The sequence below is a fragment of the Taurulus bubalis genome, assembly GCF_910589615.1.
Source record: "Taurulus bubalis genome assembly, chromosome: 11".
Lineage (NCBI taxonomy): Eukaryota > Metazoa > Chordata > Actinopteri > Perciformes > Cottidae > Taurulus > Taurulus bubalis.
In genome coordinates, this window is record NC_136599.1 from 24232529 (window position 1) to 24251138 (window position 18610).

The 18610-nt window shown below is 44.0% G+C and overlaps 1 protein-coding gene across 1 annotated transcript in view; it reads left to right on the forward strand.

Moving 5' to 3' along the window:
- Positions 1–18346, forward strand: part of klhdc8b (kelch domain containing 8B) — a gene marked incomplete at both ends in the record, with an annotated part of 119790 nt that extends 101444 nt beyond the window's left edge. The window contains 2 exons of the mRNA XM_079226661.1: positions 8948–9049; positions 18150–18346. Of these exons, the coding sequence (XP_079082787.1) occupies positions 8948–9049; positions 18150–18346 (299 nt within the window). The remainder of the gene's footprint in view (positions 1–8947; positions 9050–18149) is intronic.
- Between the last annotated feature and the right edge of the window lie 264 nt (positions 18347–18610).

Consider the following 18610-nt stretch of genomic DNA (forward strand, 5'->3'; position numbering starts at 1 on the left):
CCCACGTGCGGGAGTCACGCAGATGTGTTGGACCACATGGGGACGTCCGGCGCGTCGACAGCGAGGCCTCGATGTGTCTCAGTCCAGTCTCAGTGTGTGTCGACAACAAAATGCACCACGACTTGTTTTTCAATACCGTGGGGATATTACGGTCAAACTCTCCTCCCACCGCCATGTACGCACGTCTGAGTGGTTGTGGAATATCTGAATGGTGATATACTGCAGGCCAGCTGACATGATGGGAAATTGTTTTCCTCATAATGGGCATCATTTCTCAAATCAGCTCGGATTGTACTTTTTTTATGGAATAAAAAGCTGAAATAAGGTGGATATGCTCACCTGGCTCACGATTACGTGGTTTATATACAAATTACAGTGCATCACTTTTAAGTTATAATTATGAACAGTAAGCTACATTTACTCAAATACTTTCCTTCAGTACAAATTTGTGGTGCTTTACTTTTTTTTACATTTTTTATTCTGCTACAATCTGGAAGGCAAATATTTCACACATGAGGAGCTAAAATGTGCTGTCTTAGATTAAACTACCCAATAGCATCAAATAGTTAAAATTAGCACTATGTCAACCACTAACAACAATAAAATTATACTGCGCATTTTTGCATCATAATATAACATGACATCATACAGTATATAAAAGTATGTATAATATATAAGACATTTAATACCTTTAAGTAGATTTTTCTCATATGTATTTTACCTACCGAACATTTTCAATGCAGGACTAATTATACATTTATATGGCATACTATTGCGATGTATTGCAACAAGTATGTAGTTGCTGCACTTTGGCTTCTTAGTGCAGTACAACCTCCGATATACCTTCAAAAGGAGGACGAGGTGATGTTGGGCAACATTCTTTTTCTCCTGATTTTATGAAGGAAATGGACATCTGCTTATTGGTGTTTCCAGGTGTTTGCATATTGCGATCACATGCATTGTGGCCGCTTAGCTTCCTGCCTGAACAAGTCGACCTCTCAGAATGTGATTCCTCGTCTTCCTACAAATGTCTTCCCATCGCTCCTCCTTCTGATGACATTTAGAAACGGGGGTAGGCGGGGCTTGTGCGTGTTTGTGTGTGTGTGTGTGTGTGTGTGTGTGTGTGTGTATTGGGGAAAGAGAGAGAAAGATTATTTTGTGCATGGGAGAATATATATATATATATGTACACGTGTCCATGTCTGCCTACGTACTTCTCGGCTCATTTGTGCCGTTGTGTGCATGCACATCTATTTGAAGGCTTGAAGTGTGTGTGTCCTCCTGCTTCCGTCTAATAAGCCTTTTCTGAATGTGTGTGTGTCTTATCGAGCTCAGCGACACGCCGGTGTCTGGGAGGGCGAAACAAGAGGGAAGGGTATTGATGCTGAGCTTTAAATAACACACTCTCCTCTCCTCCAGCTGAGTCCACCAGACACAGATCTGCCCCACATGTCACTCAACTCACTGACGTAGGTGTGTGTGTGTGTGTGCTTATCTGTGTGTGCGGGTGTGTGCAGCACTCTGTGTCACTCAGTCCGACAGCAAAGTAAACGGATCATTCCTTTGTAGTTTCCCCGGGAAAAAGTCCTCTAATGGGTTAATGCCGCAGTGAAGAATGTTGCGCGGGATTTATTTTCTACCTTTTATGTATGAGAGGAGGGTTAGCTCTCTTAGCTCTAGCTTTCTGCTCGACGAGCTTTGCGAGAGGTCGTGTTTCAGGCTACGCATGTGGAAGGCACACAGCGTTTCCCTCTCATGCTCTCATCTGATAGGAGACGTGGTCGGGCCAGTCTCCGGGTGTTCAGATGACATATAAAAGCACAATGACATCCTCATTTATAAACTCTTCAAAGGTTCAGTCTGGCCTTTGTACCCGAGCGCGTTAGTATCAAGTATGAGATGTCCTCTTTGGTAGAGAGCGAGGGCTGGGGTCTGTGGCCCGAAGCTGAAAGAGTCGGACTGTGTTTTCAGAGGCTGTTTGGTGGACCGGCCTTGGTTGAGGTATACAGGAACTTGGTTGGTACAGGAATGCCTCAGGGTTCTGTCTTTGACCTTCTACAGTTTATAAATAAATTAACTAAAGGGATTATTTTATGGAGCAGCACTGATTTATGGACAATGTATTTGACATGTTTCAAAAGTCAAATTCTTGGTCCTACCAACTAGGATCGGTTCAGTTCTTTATCGGGACTCTAAATAATACATTTTAATACATATAGTATTTTAAAAAACTACTTGTCATGTTTGTTTAACAGGTGTATTGCTAAAAATATTGCCTTTTTACTCTTGAGTGTATTATTGCACAGGAGCGAGCGTAGTTGTCCTCAACTCGAGTAACATGCACTTCACTGGTTCCACCGCAGCCTCTCTGCTCGCTGGCTTACTTTGAGTGTGTGTGTGTGTGTGTGTGTGTGTGTGTGTGTGTGTGTGTGTGTGTTTGTGTGTGTAGTTGGAGGAGCTCAGCCCCGACACAGAGACCAGAGGAGATGTGATAGTTTATTAGCCTACACTCCAAAACATCAAAAAGTGCAGATAAATGAACGGATAATGTTATCAATAGCTTATCAATATTTGGCCTTGAATAATTAAGCACCGTGGCCCTTTTAATACAGGGTTTCGGTATCCATCCCATATTGTATGTGAACATGGTGAGCATGGTTGTAAATTATTGTAAATATTATATTCCAAGTTATTGCCAACACAACGTCCCCACTTCTCATGATGATATATAATCGTGCAAAGATGGGGAAAATGTGTGATATTGGGCTATACAAATAATATTGGCAGTGGATTTGCATTGTGGGTAATTGAGGCACCAAGTTTTGACAAGAGAGAAATCAATAAGTGGAACCCACAGACCTCAGGGTTGATCATCAATGGAGTCAATTGAAACACAAGTGGAAACAGCTGAGGTCATGTAATCATAAATTCTTTTCTTAATTAGCTGTTAGTAAACTAGCGTGGGTTGTATATGCTATGGTATGTGACGACGTCTTGGTCATATCCAAATAAAGATAAACTAATAAACAAACAACCACACACACACACACACACACACACACACACACACACGCCCGTATGAGTCACTCAGAGGAGAGCAGAGGCTGAACTGAACACAGGCGACAGCACTGTCACGGCTATTTCTGCAAATGTTTCTCCAGACGGCAGCGGGGAGGAGAAGCTTGCACGGCTGTCTGAGAGCGCAGCTCTTCACGCCTCTCCTCCCGTATATCTGCTCCACATTTGCATGTTATCTGGCCTTTCCATTCTCCACGGCTGAATAGCGGATCTGTTGCAGCCGGCGTATCTGCTCGTGAGCTGCTGGTGGCTCTGCCTTCCCGTCCTCTTACTCTGAGATTACCGCTGAGCTACTTCTCCCACAGCCGGCACGGCAGCAGCTCTGCAGCCATTTGTCCTCTCCTCTGTCCTCTCCTCTGTCCTCTCCTCTGTCCTCTCCTCTGTCCTCTCCTCTCCTCTGTCCTCTCCTCTGTCCTCTCCTCTGTCCTCTCCTCTGTCCTCTCCTCTGTCCTCTCCTCTGTCCTGTCCTCTCCTCTGTCCTCTCCTCTGTCCTCTCCTCTGTCCTGTCCTCTCCTCTGTCCTCTCCTCTGTCCTGTCCTCTCCTCTGTCCTCTCCTCTGTCCTCTCCTCTCCTCTGTCCTCTCCTCTGTCCTCTTCTCTGTCCTCTCCACTGTCCTGTCCTCTGTCCTCTCCTCTGTCCTCTCCTCTGTCCTCTCCTCTCCTCTGTCCTCTCCTCTGTCCTCTCCTCTGTCCTGTCCTCTCCTCTGTCCTCTCCTCTGTCCTTTCCTCTGTCCTGTCCTCTCCTCTGTCCTGTCCTCTCCTCTGTCCTCTCCTCTCCTCTGTCCTCTCCTCTGTCCTCTCCTCTCCTCTGTCCTCTCCTCTGTTCTCTCCTCTCCTCTGTTCTCTCCTCTCCTCTGTCCTCTCCTCTGTTCTCTCCTCTCCTCTGTTCTCTCCTCTCCTCTGTTCTCTCCTCTCCTCTGTCCTCTCCTCTGTCCTCTCCTCTCCTCTGTCCTCTCCTCTGTTCTCTCCTCTCCTCTGTTCTCTCCTCTCCTCTGTTCTCTCCTCTCCTCTGTTCTCTCCTCTCCTCTGTCCTCTCCTCTGTTCTCTCCTCTCCTCTGTCCTCTCCTTACCTCTCCTGTTCTCCTCTGTCCTCTCCTCTGTCCTCTCCTCTGTCCTCTCCTCTCCTCTGTCCTCTCCTCTCCTCTGTCCTCTCTACTTCTCTCATCTCCTGTCATTGTTTGCAGGAAATCAAAATGACTAAATATCTCTAGTTTCTGAACATCTTTGAAAATGGGTCGATCCCTTATTTTGTTTGCGATGGCGTATTCTTTGTATCCTGTTGCTTCTCTGTTATTATTGCTGGCTCACAGAAATGAGAATTGCATTTCTCTCGGGTCGTGATGCATGGCAATTTTTTACCAGCGGTTCAGCCATTTTTGTCAACAGTAAAGTATTGACAATTTATGCATGTAAGAACAGCACCTGCCTTTTAAAAACTGCATTTTTTGTTGAGGTAACGGGACTTCATCAGCTTCCTCTCTGGCCTCCGTCGTGCTCAGTGGCTCGGGCAAAGAGGAAATTGTCAGTCTGTTTAGTTTCCTGGCACTGGGAGACTCGGCTGCAGCAGAAGTGCACTCACAAACAAACATCTCTCTGTCAGAACAGAGAACTGCTCTCCGGTGCCCATTTAGTGGCCTGCACCTGTGAGACAATGTGAAACTAAGCTTATGGTGTCGTCAAATGGCAATTCATCTGTTCACCCATCCATCTATCCACTGATCAGCAGCTCCATCACGCTGCTTATCCCAGCCTATGGTGGCAGGGTGAAAAGAGCAGCGCACCCTTCACCCCCCAGCAATCTCCTCCACTATCTTCTTTAAGTGCCTGCTGGATTCATCCTCGGTGTTTGTTTCGGTAACGCCCCCACGGGAAGGCGACCGGGTCAGCCGGCTCCTCTCTGTGTCTGGGAGTAGCATCTTCATTCTGAGGGATTCAGAAAAATCATGAAGAGCTCGGGTTCATCCATTTGTGTTTGCTTTACGGACACTTTGCAGAGCTCCTGACCGTATGTGATGTTTGGAGCGAGAACCAGCGGGTAAATATAGAACCCCGGCAAGCCGATACCATTCTAATGCCATTGAGATTCCTTCACCCCGGTCCAGCTATTTGGTCGAGATTCAAACCAAGCCAGAGTACATTAATAGTACATGACATTCCTTTTGCTGTGTTTGTCTAAAGCGACTTACAATAAGTGCATTCAAGCCACGTAGGATGGATTGCCATCATGAGTTGACATTTGTGGTTTTGAGTGAAATGCCCATTGGATGGACAGCCATGACATTTCATCCACATATTGTACATTCTCTTGTTTCCCTTCAGGATGAACTGTGACCACTGTGCTGATCCCCTGTTACTTGACCCGCCAGATGGTTTGTTACAACAGAACCATCTGCACATTTAACAGAAATGTTTGTATTAATGTGCACCGTCCCCTTATTAAATAAACCATTTAAAGTTTGAAAAAAGGCAGCCACTTTCAGAAAAATACGTGGCCGTTGACTTGGAGGAACCGGCTGTCAATCAAACTCTTGCCTTAGCGAGTCAAGAGCAAAACACATCTTTCCCATCGAGAAAAGACTTCAGTGTCGTTCTTTGCTCTTCTTTCAGTGAAGAAATAATCTCCTCTTCTTTGATGGAGCTGATGCTGTTGCCGCATCTACGCTAACCTCTTTGGGAGCCGCCATTGTTGTTTTAATACAAAGGTCGCCTCTCTGTGTCGTTTCATGCACACCAAAGCCACGCCCGTAGTTGCCAGTAGCTCCTCACAGGACTCAAACGCATAACCGGAAGCCTGAAAGGAGGAATTTTCACGCGATATCGTGACATCGCGAGAATCAAGCATCAACCTCCGCTATGCTTAGTGTTAGTGCTGATGGAAAGGAGCACTGCATCGATTGATCATTGCACTTACAATATCATTGTTCATCTATTGCTTCTGTCCATCCGGGGAGAGGGATCCTCCTCTGTTGCTCTCCCTCAGGTTTCTTCCCCTTTTTTCCCTGTGAAAGGGTTTTACTATCTTTATTGGAGGAGTTTTTTCTGATCCGATGTGAGGTCCCGGGACAGGATGTTATGTGTACAGATTGTAAAGCCCTCTGAGGCAAACTTGTATTTGTGATGTTGGGCTATACAAAATAAACTGAATTGAATTGTCAGATGGACAAAATAGGTGCAGCAGATGATCTTAATCTCTAGTTTCATGTCTTCTTCAATAAAGCATGATTAATTTAGTAAATTAGTAATTTAGAGTCAAACACACCATAAAGCCTGGTATGCTTTAAAGCTGCAGCAGTGCGGGGAAGGAAACTACTACTTAAGGGTACTTAACGGACGATCAATTTGAGCTTTCTGCATTAATTTGCATTACGTCTATGCAGCAAATTATTTGTATTGCTTGTTCTGTGCCTGCATTTGCAGATCATGTCCCTCGCCGATTCTCTCTGCAGCAGAGACGCGGAGGAGTACGACATGGGATGTGTCACTGCGTATCGCTGTCCCAAATATAGAAATTTAATCTGCTGTTGGGTAGTGTGTTCAAGCCAGAGAAAGAAGGATGGGGGATTGTTGTGCTGTCAAATACAGATCCCCCTATGATCAACTGCATGTCTTTCTCTATTTCATGTCTGGATGTGCTGTGCTGTGCTCTACTGTACACTTTTTAGGTTTGCACATGAAACCAAAGACTAATACAGGTAAAGAAAGGATTGTGTGCCCTTTATATTCCAGGAGTCATAGAGACCAGGGGAAGAGTAGTGAGTGGAAGGTCAGAAGGCAGCCGATATCAGTATAACAGGTAATCAGAGAGGTTTTTAAGAGAGTGAGTCACCACAACCACAAATATAAGGCAGTTTAGCCGTGGACAGACACAGAGGTGCACACTCCCACAGTCACACACACACAGACTCACACGGTCACACACACAGACTCCCACAGTCACACACACACAGACTCACACGGTCACACACACAGACTCACAGTCACACACACACAGACTCACACGGTCACACACACAGACTCACACTGTCACACACAGGCCCTCACAGTCACTCACACACACAGGCCCTCACAGTCACTCACACACACAGACTCACACAGTCACACACACACACACAGACTCACACGGTCACACACACACAGACTCACACTGTCATACACACACACAGACTCACACGGTCACACACACAGACTCACAGAGTCACACACACAGACTCACAGAGTCACACACACACACAGACTCTCAGTCACACACACAGACTCACACAGTCACACACACACACACACACAGACTCTCAGTCACACACACAGACTCACACGGTCACACACACAGACTCACACAGTCACACACACAGACTCACACAGTCACACACACAGACTCACACGGTCACACACACAGACTCTCACAGTCACACACACACAGACTCACACGGTCACACACACACACACAGACTCACAGTCACACACACAGACTCACACAGTCACACACACAGACTCACAGAGTCACACACACACACAGACTCTCAGTCACACACACAGACTCACACGGTCACACACACAGACTCACACAGTCACACACACAGACTCACACAGTCACACACACAGACTCTCACAGTCACACACACACAGACTCACACGGTCACACACACACACACAGACTCACAGTCACACACACAGACTCACACAGTCACACACACAGACTCACACAGTCACACACACACAGACTCACACGGTCACACACACACACACAGACTCACAGTCACACACACAGACTCACACAGTCACACACACAGACTCACACGGTCACACACACAGACTCACACAGTCACACACACAGACTCACACAGTCACACACACACAGACTCACACGGTCACACACACACACACAGACTCACAGTCACACACACAGACTCACACAGTCACACACACACAGACTCACACGGTCACACACACACACACAGACTCACAGTCACACACACAGACTCACACAGTCACACACACAGACTCACACGGTCACACACACAGACTCACACAGTCACACACACAGACTCACACGGTCACACACACAGACTCACACAGTCACACACACAGACTCACACGGTCACACACACAGACTCACACAGTCACACACACACAGACTCACACGGTCACACACACACACACAGACTCACAGTCACACACACACACACACAGACTCACAGTCACACACACACACACACACACACACACAGACTCACACACACAGACTCACACAGTCACACACACAGGCCCTCACAGTCACTCACACACACAGACTCACACAGTCACACACACAGACTCACACAGTCACACACACACACACAGACACACAGACACACACAGACAGGCACACACACAGACTCACAGTCACACACACAGACTCACTCAGTCACACACACAGACACACACAGACAGGCACACACACAGACTCTCACAGTCACACACACAGACTCACAGTCACACACACAGACACACACAGTCACACACACAGAGACTCACTCAGTCACACACACAGACTCACACACACTGATAGCTTTCCCTCTTGTAAACGGGAAATGTTGTCATTGTGCAATCTTTTGCATCATTTTTTAAATCTTTTTCCTTAATGTATCATTTCATGTCAAGACTGCATTTTTGGAATCACTGTTTGATATTGTTCTTGTTAGATTCAGCTTATTTTGTAAAAACACCCAAACACGTTTGTCACCCAAAAGTTAAACTATTGGAATTCAATGTTTAACAATGTTATATGGGTGTCATCATATATTTTTGTCTGTTTTTCTGCTTTACTTTAAAATACTTTGTCTGTTCTGGTCCGCGATGACTGACAGCATCTCGTGTTCTCTCACCTCCGGCAGGAATCTGGATCAAACCCAGCCGAACGTCCAGGATGAGGGAGAAGAGGGCCGACTTTGTGGCAGGATGCCTGGGAGGAAGGGTGATTGCAGCCGGTGGTCTAGGTCAGCACCTCCTTTCCTTTCCCTCGTTCCTCGTGTTCTTTTCTGTCGATGAGATCCAGCGCTGGGCTGTGACTCAAAAAGGAAAGAAAGGGAGGAGATTCAAAACGGCACACCAGGTCATCCTGTGATCGATTCCCAATGTTGCAGCACCTTTTGTCTGTTAAAGGCCAAACCTTCCAGGGAATGTGATGTCTAGGAGTAATCTGATCCGTGTTCAGGTTAAGTGTTTCACCTCAGCGGAGAACAACAATGTGACACAGTCTGACTGCAGTGTGTGGTTTGAGGGAACACATTCTAGAATTAGACTGATTGTTACACTTTTGTTCCTGTTTATTCTCCTCTACTCTGGAGGTACGTAAAAGTCCCATATATAATATGATTTAAACTGTTTGTCATTCATAGGTGAATAAAAACATCAATGTAGCAGAGGCCTAGGAATTGGAAAAAAAGATGAAAACATTGTCATGCTGGAACGTTTAAGTTGAATTGTCTTTTTCAATATCAACACCTCAATGCCATTTTAACGATAAGACAAGTTAAAAAAGTCATTTTTTATTTCCAAGTAAAAACTTACTCTGTGAAAAACCCTCAGCCATTTAACAGTTTGCATAGTCGTATACGTATAAACTAGCAGATTAGCTAACTAGCGGCAGTGCTAGCTCAGGGTTGTGTTATCTTTGCCTTGCAGGTCATAGTAGTCCATCAATCATCTTACCTCCATCAGACCCAAAAAGTGTCTCCGAGCTCATGCAAAGGTTGTATTCTGACTTTAGAATACACCCTCTGAATTCCGACGAGACATGACGCAAATGTTTTCACAGGCTGACTATATACACGGATCTTCATGTGTAAAATAACGACACAAAGCAAAGGCTGAGAATAAGTACCCGGTAACACGTTTCTGCTGAATTAATATAGTAAACATTACCATTACTATTCAAAGGTAACTCGAAAATATCTTTGCTACTAATTGCTTTTTAATGATTTAATATATTACCCCAATACAATTGACTTAATCTGGTGATGAAAGACCTCAAGTTGTCAGTGCCGACTTCACCGCTTACGGCAAATCAAATACTGCAACTGTGATTCATCTCAAACACACACACACACACACACACACACACACACACACGCGCACGCGCGCGCACACACACACACACACACACACGCACACACACAACCAAATTAATTTTCCATTAACTTTCTATTTTCTGCTTGACCGAGCTGCATTTGTTCATATAAGCAGTGTGAAGAGAGACTGATTAATGCTACACATTAATTGAAGGTCAGCTTTTGTCCTCCCTGACATGCTTGTTGAGTAGATATTGATTTACGTTTCAGTGCACCTGCATCAGCATTTATATATATATATATATATATATATATATATATATATATATATATATATATATATATATATATGTGTGTGTATGTAGACATGTATATGTGTGTTTATATTTGGATATACATACATTTCTATGTAGATTTGTGCATATATATACACATGTGTATACTGTATATAGACGTGTGCAGGTGTACAGATGTTTAAAAATGCTACATCTTTACATAGTTATTCATTGATTTAAACCTTATTCCTTTGATAGTGACTTCACACATTCCCATGTAGGCGTAATTCACTTTAACAGTTTTTTTTCTGTACACAGCTCATAGTGACAGACAGTATTATGAGAGACATCTGTTTACTTTAGATGGTGTGTGTGTGTGTGTGTGTGTGTGTGTGTGTGTGTGTGTGTGTGTGTGTGTGTGTGTGTGTGTGTGAGAGAGAGTGTGTGAGAGAAAGTGTGTGTCTATGTTTCCTAAAGTGAAAATGACAGCGATGGAGTGTGAGAGGAAAAGAGGGAGATTTGTTTTTATATATATATATATATATATATATATATATGTATATATGTATATTTTTCTATGCGAGTGTCAGCGTGAGTCCGACTCACCATCTAATCCATGTGGATATTTTGGGCTTGTGAGTCATAGCTGGTTTTATAGGACACTTCCAACCCTCTGCCTTTTGACTTGGGAAATGAAAGATACATCCAACCACAAAGACCAAAGTGCATCTATAATGCAGTTATGCTGTACGTGTGTGCACATGAATAAATGTATACAGTTAGGGTAGGAGGAAGTAGTCCTTGCATAAGTTTTACATATACCTATTATTCTGTGTATAAATTAACCCACAAGCAGTATTTCATAGAGCAGTAGCAGGGCTGGCAAAGGCTTGTGTATAGGTGGCCACCAGACTAATAAAAGGCTAAAACATACATTCATACTACTTGCATAAACATAACTGCTGATGATTTGCAGAACGTTTATAGTCCAGTATGCTCATATTAACAACGACACTTAAATAGAACCTTTATTTGAACAAATAAATAATAATAATAATTAAAACCAGGGGTTCTTTCTTCTTCTAAATAAACTCATAATGACTCAACTTAATCATAAAGTATACACGAATTATACTGTAGCATATGCTGATAGAATAAGTCAATCAGGTTGTGGCTCTGCCAAACAAACTGCAAAGTGTTGGGCAACACGCCCACATAACAGCCTGTCAGGCCCTAATCTGAGGACACTATCATGGAGGGACATGGTAAGCAGCATGGATCATAGTGTGATGTGATATTTCAAACACAGCAATGTGTGTTACCATGTTCAGGTTCCTTTAGAGTTGTTATAAATAGTATAATATTAATATATGCATGGGCTGGAATATAATATGAATACGTGTGTTTTCTGTGGGGTCAAATCTCCTGACAATCAGAGTCCTTGTGTTCTCGTGACTTTAGAATGAGCCGTTTATATCTCGATTGTCACATAGTCGGCCGCCATGTTCCTACGGTGGCCCAGAACAAACAAACCAACCTGCTTCAGCTTCCTGACTGGTTGAAAACCACAAGGGGGGGCGGGGTTCAGTCTCCAGGACCGGAAAGCTAAACGCATGAGAACCTATGTTGGTCTTGAGGAGCTGCAGCATTTATCTGCACAAACTGCAACTTCCACTCCACGTTCACCTGAAAGCTTCACCGCTAAGGTAACTGGCTTCGGCCCCGCGGCCATTATGGCCTCCGCCCTTTCGACGAGCTTGTTCTAGTTGTTAGTTAATCCGGACGGTGACCTTCTGGCCGGAAGGTGACGGTCGATGGTGAAGTGGCATTCTGTCACAGTTTGTTCTCAGATCTGAGGAGCGATGTAAAGAAATAAATAAAAAACAATCCAAGCCACTTTTCTTTGATGATTTTTTGGTGGCTAATACTGCACATGACATTACAAATTCAAAAGGCACGTTAAGGAAGGCGAGCAGATGCCGTAACGTATGAGTATGGCTTTTTAAAGTGCCTTGTTTTCTCCTTATAGCTCTCCTGCGCTCGAGTTTGTCAGCTGAAAATGTGGCAAACAAACAAATGTTGAAACCATTAAAAAAAAAGTCACATACACACAGAAGATCCTCGTGTCCGTGAGCATTTCTCTGTGTTACGTGCGTATCAGTCCATCTCTTCTTCGTCGCCACGGCATCTGTGCAATTAGATGCAACTCGTCAGAGAAGAAAGATTTGAAGTGCAATTATGTGCTCAGCCACATCATTTCATTATCAGATTATTTGCCACACACACACACACACACACACACGCACGCACACGCACACACAGAGACAGACATATGCGTACCAAATACAGCACTAACGTATACTTTATGTTTGCTTCATCTGCGCTCGCAACCTTTTGAGTGTGTATTAACATCGTCATCATCTTTGACATCTCTCTTAAGCCTATTACATTGGATTATATTTTTATCAAGGCCAAAACTGCAAGCCAGAAATAGCACAATGTCAGAGACATATAATGATTCATAATGTGGCTTGAATAAACAAAATACAGTTAAATCCCTGGATTTGCACATGTTAATAGTCATTTTGCCATTCTGCCATGGCAACGGTCACTAATAGCATTATGGTGTGACAGGCTCTGGAAACACAAAACAACATTTAAATGTCAGTTTGGAATGAACTACTTTGTGGTTCACTGAGCTATAAGGAACTTCTGAAGGTATTCAGTCTGAACTTTCAGACAAAGGCCTTTCAGAAGTAAAAGGTCTGAGAGGTTGGAGGTACTCCTGAGCCACTTAGACCTGCTGGCAGTCACTCAGCTGCTGCAGCTAAAGGACCTTGTGTCTGCGATATAGAAAAATACAATGATACGAACGTGTAAAAGCCTGTTCAATAATAATAATAATGATCAATAATATATCACCTTTAAAAACAGTTTAGAAAGGTCTTTGACAGACAAGGCAAGGGGATGTAACAGTGAGACTCAACACAAGCAAGACGAACCAAGTAAAACATAAACCAGTAAAATAGATGAAACAATAAAACCTATTGAGCCTATTTTTTGTTCTCCAACTGTTATTCCGTGTTTTTTGGAAATGACTGGCCAGGTCGTTTTGGAGTTGAGCCCATGTTTACTCGTACTGGTCTGGTCTGGTCTCACTGTTGGTCATGACTTGTGTCTTTTCTCGCTGATCTTGACGACAGCACTTTCTTCTGTGTCCATGTGTCACTAAAATACCAATAAAGATTTGTAACCACATATGAATAAAAACAAACAGAGGAAGTGTGGTGTATATTATATTCAGCTTTACAGTAAAAACACATCAGACTGCACAGTGTGCTGGATTAAGCTGAGCTGGGCTGTCAGCAGAAACGCTTCTGTCCCGTTGCAGATGAAGTGCACCAGATTAAACATCCTCTCGAGTTTAGCTCGCCAAATTCAAACTCCCAAGGACACAAGTCCAAATCAGGTGTACTCCATTTTGAGCTAACAGTTAGTTCCATTTAGGAGGCCTCATAGATCAAATATGAATCCTAAACTCCACTGATTGCATTCATGAGTTTTTATCAGCAAATACATCACTGATTATTCTTGCAGAGCTATAATTATTGAGAGGGATTGAAAACAGGGCAACATGATCTCGACCCCTCTCTCTGCTGTTGAAGCAAAATGGTCATTTTTCTTACATGTGAAAACACACAGACCTGTTAAGTAGGTATCGTGAAGAGCAAAAGATCACAACATTCCATCCCCCTTCACTCGCCATGGGGGTGTAGTGATGGCAGTAAGGCCCAAAAAGACTGTGTTTTTCATACACTGCTGGTTTCCTCCTCACACTTCACAAGATATTTTCAGGTGTACTATAGGATGTTAACCCATCAGGAAAAAAAGGCCTAATATAGCATAGCCAAAATGAACCCGGAATAGCTCCACAACCATGAGGCCTAATGCATATTTCAGGTCTCATTTGAGTGGGAAGGGGCTCAGGGAGACGGTAAAGCCATTTCTGTTACCATTCCAGAGTTAACACTCTGGGGTCTGGGGTCATTTTCTTGATTTTACATCATTTTTAAATTTCCCTTTTTAAAGTCACTTGCATATGATACATACATACAAAAAATACAGAAGAATCTCAGCTCTCTATATCATGAGGCACCATTGTCCCAAGGCACAAGTGTAAAGAGAAAATATGACTAAAGCTGAAAAATTGAATCTTGATTTTGGAAATGTTTCATATTTGTTGTGAAAACATAACTTTACTCATGTGGTATATCGGTTTTGGTGATGGAAATGTGTCTACAATAAGACTGTATTTCCTTGTGGAGTATCACATCTTAATTTCAAAGGTAATATCACTATTTTAAGATTATATTTATAGCTAATGATGCAACTGAATGTCTTCTTCTACTCTTTGATTTGAACTGTTACTATACGTTTGATGAGAATATAACATTTTATTTTTAAAGATATTCTGAGGCGCTCTCTATGTTTTAGCTATGTTTACTGCTCACATGTTGACCGTTTACTGGGACTTCATCACCCTGTAGCCATCTGGGGGCTGCATCCATAAGTACGGAGGGCAAAGGTCAGAAGAGTCTGTCTCTCCAAGACGATCTCTGTGCCTCTCCAGATGTTCATCATGGGTTCAGACGTTTCAGTGGCTGAATCCCCCTCGGTGAAATACTTGGACAGGAACACACACTGGAACACACACTTCTGCCAGTGTGACGGGGAAACGTGAAGTCTGACTGCGTTGGCGGCTGGCCGCTGTGTTTCCATGTCAGGTTTGTTGAGATGCATTAAAAAGCTCTGCATTTGTAGTTCACACCACGACCGAGCAAGTTACCGTAGACTGGCGAATAATATATCCCGGATCTTTTGAACATGACAGACTCATATATTTACAAAGGCTAAATCTATACGACTTTATTATGAAAATGCTTGGTGATAAAGCATAGTTTGGACTGGAGTCTGAAAGCTGAAGAGTCTGTGTTATTAAATCAGTTCACCACGCATATCATTTGTAGATCTGTGTCTCTTCCCAGGGTCTACAGCTCCCTCCATGGGGACCATGTGGAGCTGCTGTTTGACCACTGAAAACACATCTTGCCTTTAGGACACTAGCGTTAGTTTCGGAGAGCAGGGTTCTCAGAGGAGGCAAGAAAGAAGGTCAAGGATGAGTGCTGGGAGTTACCTGCTACAATATGATAAGTGCAGTAAAGACGGCACAGAATGATGTGGTTTACGTTTCTAACATTAAACACGAACTCCTCTGCGGGTGTGTTGCGGCTCCCTTCTGACCCGAAGTGCTGCGCCATTGTCTCGCTGTCTGGAAACAGAAGCGACGGGAAGCCGCGGGGAGGTGAACAGAAAAGACAGAAAGAATGCTTATGAGAACAGAGAGCGCTTGTGGGCTCCGGGAAAGGGTAACGCTGACGAAGAGAGATGGAAACAGTGGAGGATGAATCTGACTTTGGAGCTGAAAATGCCTCCCAAAAGAAATACAGACTGACACCTTTCCGGAGTTTCCCCAGCCTTTGCGACCCGAATATGTTGACGTGTATGAACAACTGTAGTATTCTTTGACTCTGAAACAGCAGTACAGATCAGTTTTGATGTCAGTGTCTTGGAATTAAACAAGTGCTGAAGTAGAACAAAATGTGAGGCAGGTTGGAGGATAGTGTCTTTAACTTCTAAGTGAATTACAACAATTTATTAAGGCAAATCAGTCCCTGAACGCACCGTTAATCAACGACTAATGGAGACTTATCAAGTAGCTGGATGGCGGACGTCAAGAAAGAGTAGTTGGGCTGAGCAGAGCAGGATGAGGACAGATGAGTCGGGTCAAGAAAAAAAGGGAGACCAAATTTGTTTCCAAGATAAGGACTTAAAATAGTTAAGAAGAGACAAAAAATAGGTGAGCAATTGAATAAAGAGAAGACAAAGGAAAATAATGAGTTTAACGGAGGCAAGGCAAGAAGAGCCAAAAGGGATTACAGCAAAAAAAAAATGGAAGTGAAGAGGAGAGGAGGAATGGAGGTCAGGAGGAGAGAGGGCGCAGAAAGGAGGACACGAGGAGCGGCTGGTGAATTGACATGACGTCTGTCGGCCGTGAATCAAAGCAACGACAGGAAGCCTTTGAGCTCCAAGAGCAGCACGGTGTGTGTGTGCGTGCGTGTGTGTGTGTGTGTGTGTGTGTGTGTGTGTGTGTGTGTGGCCCAGATTGCTTTAAAAAGGCTCGGCGCCGCCCTCTGTTCTTCCAACAAAATGATGATAATGGTCTTCCGCGGACACGCAAACGCCACGCTCTCACCAGTCCACATCATTGTGGGGGACTCGCTGCGATGCGGGTCTCCATGGCGACGGCAACAATTTAGCGCTGAGCGTTTGCACCTGAGGTGAGAGGGAGGGGGACGCAGAGCGAGGAGAGGAGGCTGAACGTGTCGTAGATATTATTGTTGATCCGCTTTCAACACCTTTTCTGCTGCTACTGAGCTTCTCTAAACAAAGTGAAAGAGCAGCTTTTACAGTCATCTTTTATAAATAACCAGGAGCTTTTCAAGAAAAATATAGCTTTTCTTCGTGAAATGGCCGTTTTGGCTTCGGTGAATCAGGTGGTTATGGTTGATAATAAGTCACAGACAAGAATTCCAAGTAAGGAAACCCAAAAGTCCTGACTATGGAATATATGGAAGATAATTAGTGCTGCGAAGCTGAGACACCATCATAACATCACGGTCTACTGCATTCATATTTCATACTTAGTGGTTATCAAACCATGTGTGTGTGTGTGTGTGTGTGTGTGTGTGTGTGTGTGTGTGTGTGTGTGTGTGTGGTACAGATAAAAGAAGTCTGGCATACACCTGCAGTATGTTAATTATTAAATATCATAGGACATCATTGAAAAAAACTCACAGCTGATGTTTTCATATATATTCAGATGCCATGATACCAAGAAGATATTTCCTCAGATGTTTATCGTTCCGTGAAAATATCATACATCACCCTAATTTAAAATGAAATGGATACAGACTGTAGTTTTGTGGAATTCCACAGCGATCGGACAAAGCGTGTTTTCACGCCAGCTTCCCTGAAGATGCAGACAAAAGCTCTTTTAGGAAACGGACCATGTTCGTGTTATTCGGAGACTATTTCCGTGTGTTCACGACTCCGGGGGGTGATGGAGTCGTGGGGATTCTCCATCACGTTGCCGTAGGAGGTGTTACCTTTGATTTAATGTTTGTGCATTTGTGTGTGTGTGTGTGTGCGCACGTGTGTTTGCAGTCTGCTCGCACCTGCTCCTGTAGGGACATGCTTTTCATTTAAAAGAAGCTCATAAGACAATCTTGAAGTGACACATTTTAATGGTGTGTGTATGTGTGTGTTTGTGTGTGTGTGTGTGTGTTACCACTATGAAAGCAAGGAATTTACCGTAAATCTTTTGTTGAATTTTCTGAGGCAACTGGAACCAAATGAATATTAAACAAATTCATCGACTTTTTTAACTTAATTGATATGAATGTGTGAGGTGTTGTCTGACTTCCTCTCTTTCAAAATCAGCAATCAGTAATAATTGTGTATTCAAATTAAACAAGCTCAATTGGGATTTAAAATCTGTTTGCTGTCTAGTTCAGACTGTAAATTCAAGCCGTGAATATTTGTTTCCAACTGTTCTCCAAACTGAAGGAAAGCCCGGCTGCATTCGTAACATAATCGCTGTCTTCCCCACGTGTTCCTTTTTCCTTTTGCAGGTAACGAGCCGACGCCGCTGGGCACGGTGGAGAGCTACAACCCGGTGAAGCGGCGCTGGGAGTACGTGGCGCCCATGCTGACCGCCCGCTGCTCCTCCGCCCTCCTGCAGGCAGCCAACATGCTCTTTGTCATCGGCGGAGTCGCCCAGGGACCCAGTAATGCCGTGGAAGCCCTCTGCTTACCGGAAACGGTGTGACACGCGCAAAACTCACACACGCAGGAGCCCACACCGGCATCGATGTTTTATTCATGTGCGTGCATTAGCACAGAGGAAATGGATCCGCGGGTCGCACTGCGATTTTTCTACCGTTATGTCCAACTGATGGATTCCTCGCGCGCAACTGGGGTTCAGGGGGCAAAAACATTTTGACGCTCAACAGCATTTTCAACCGCAGAGACGGACGGATACAAGATGAAAGGACGTTCAAGCCTGCTGCCGTGACCGGCGAGGACGGAAAAA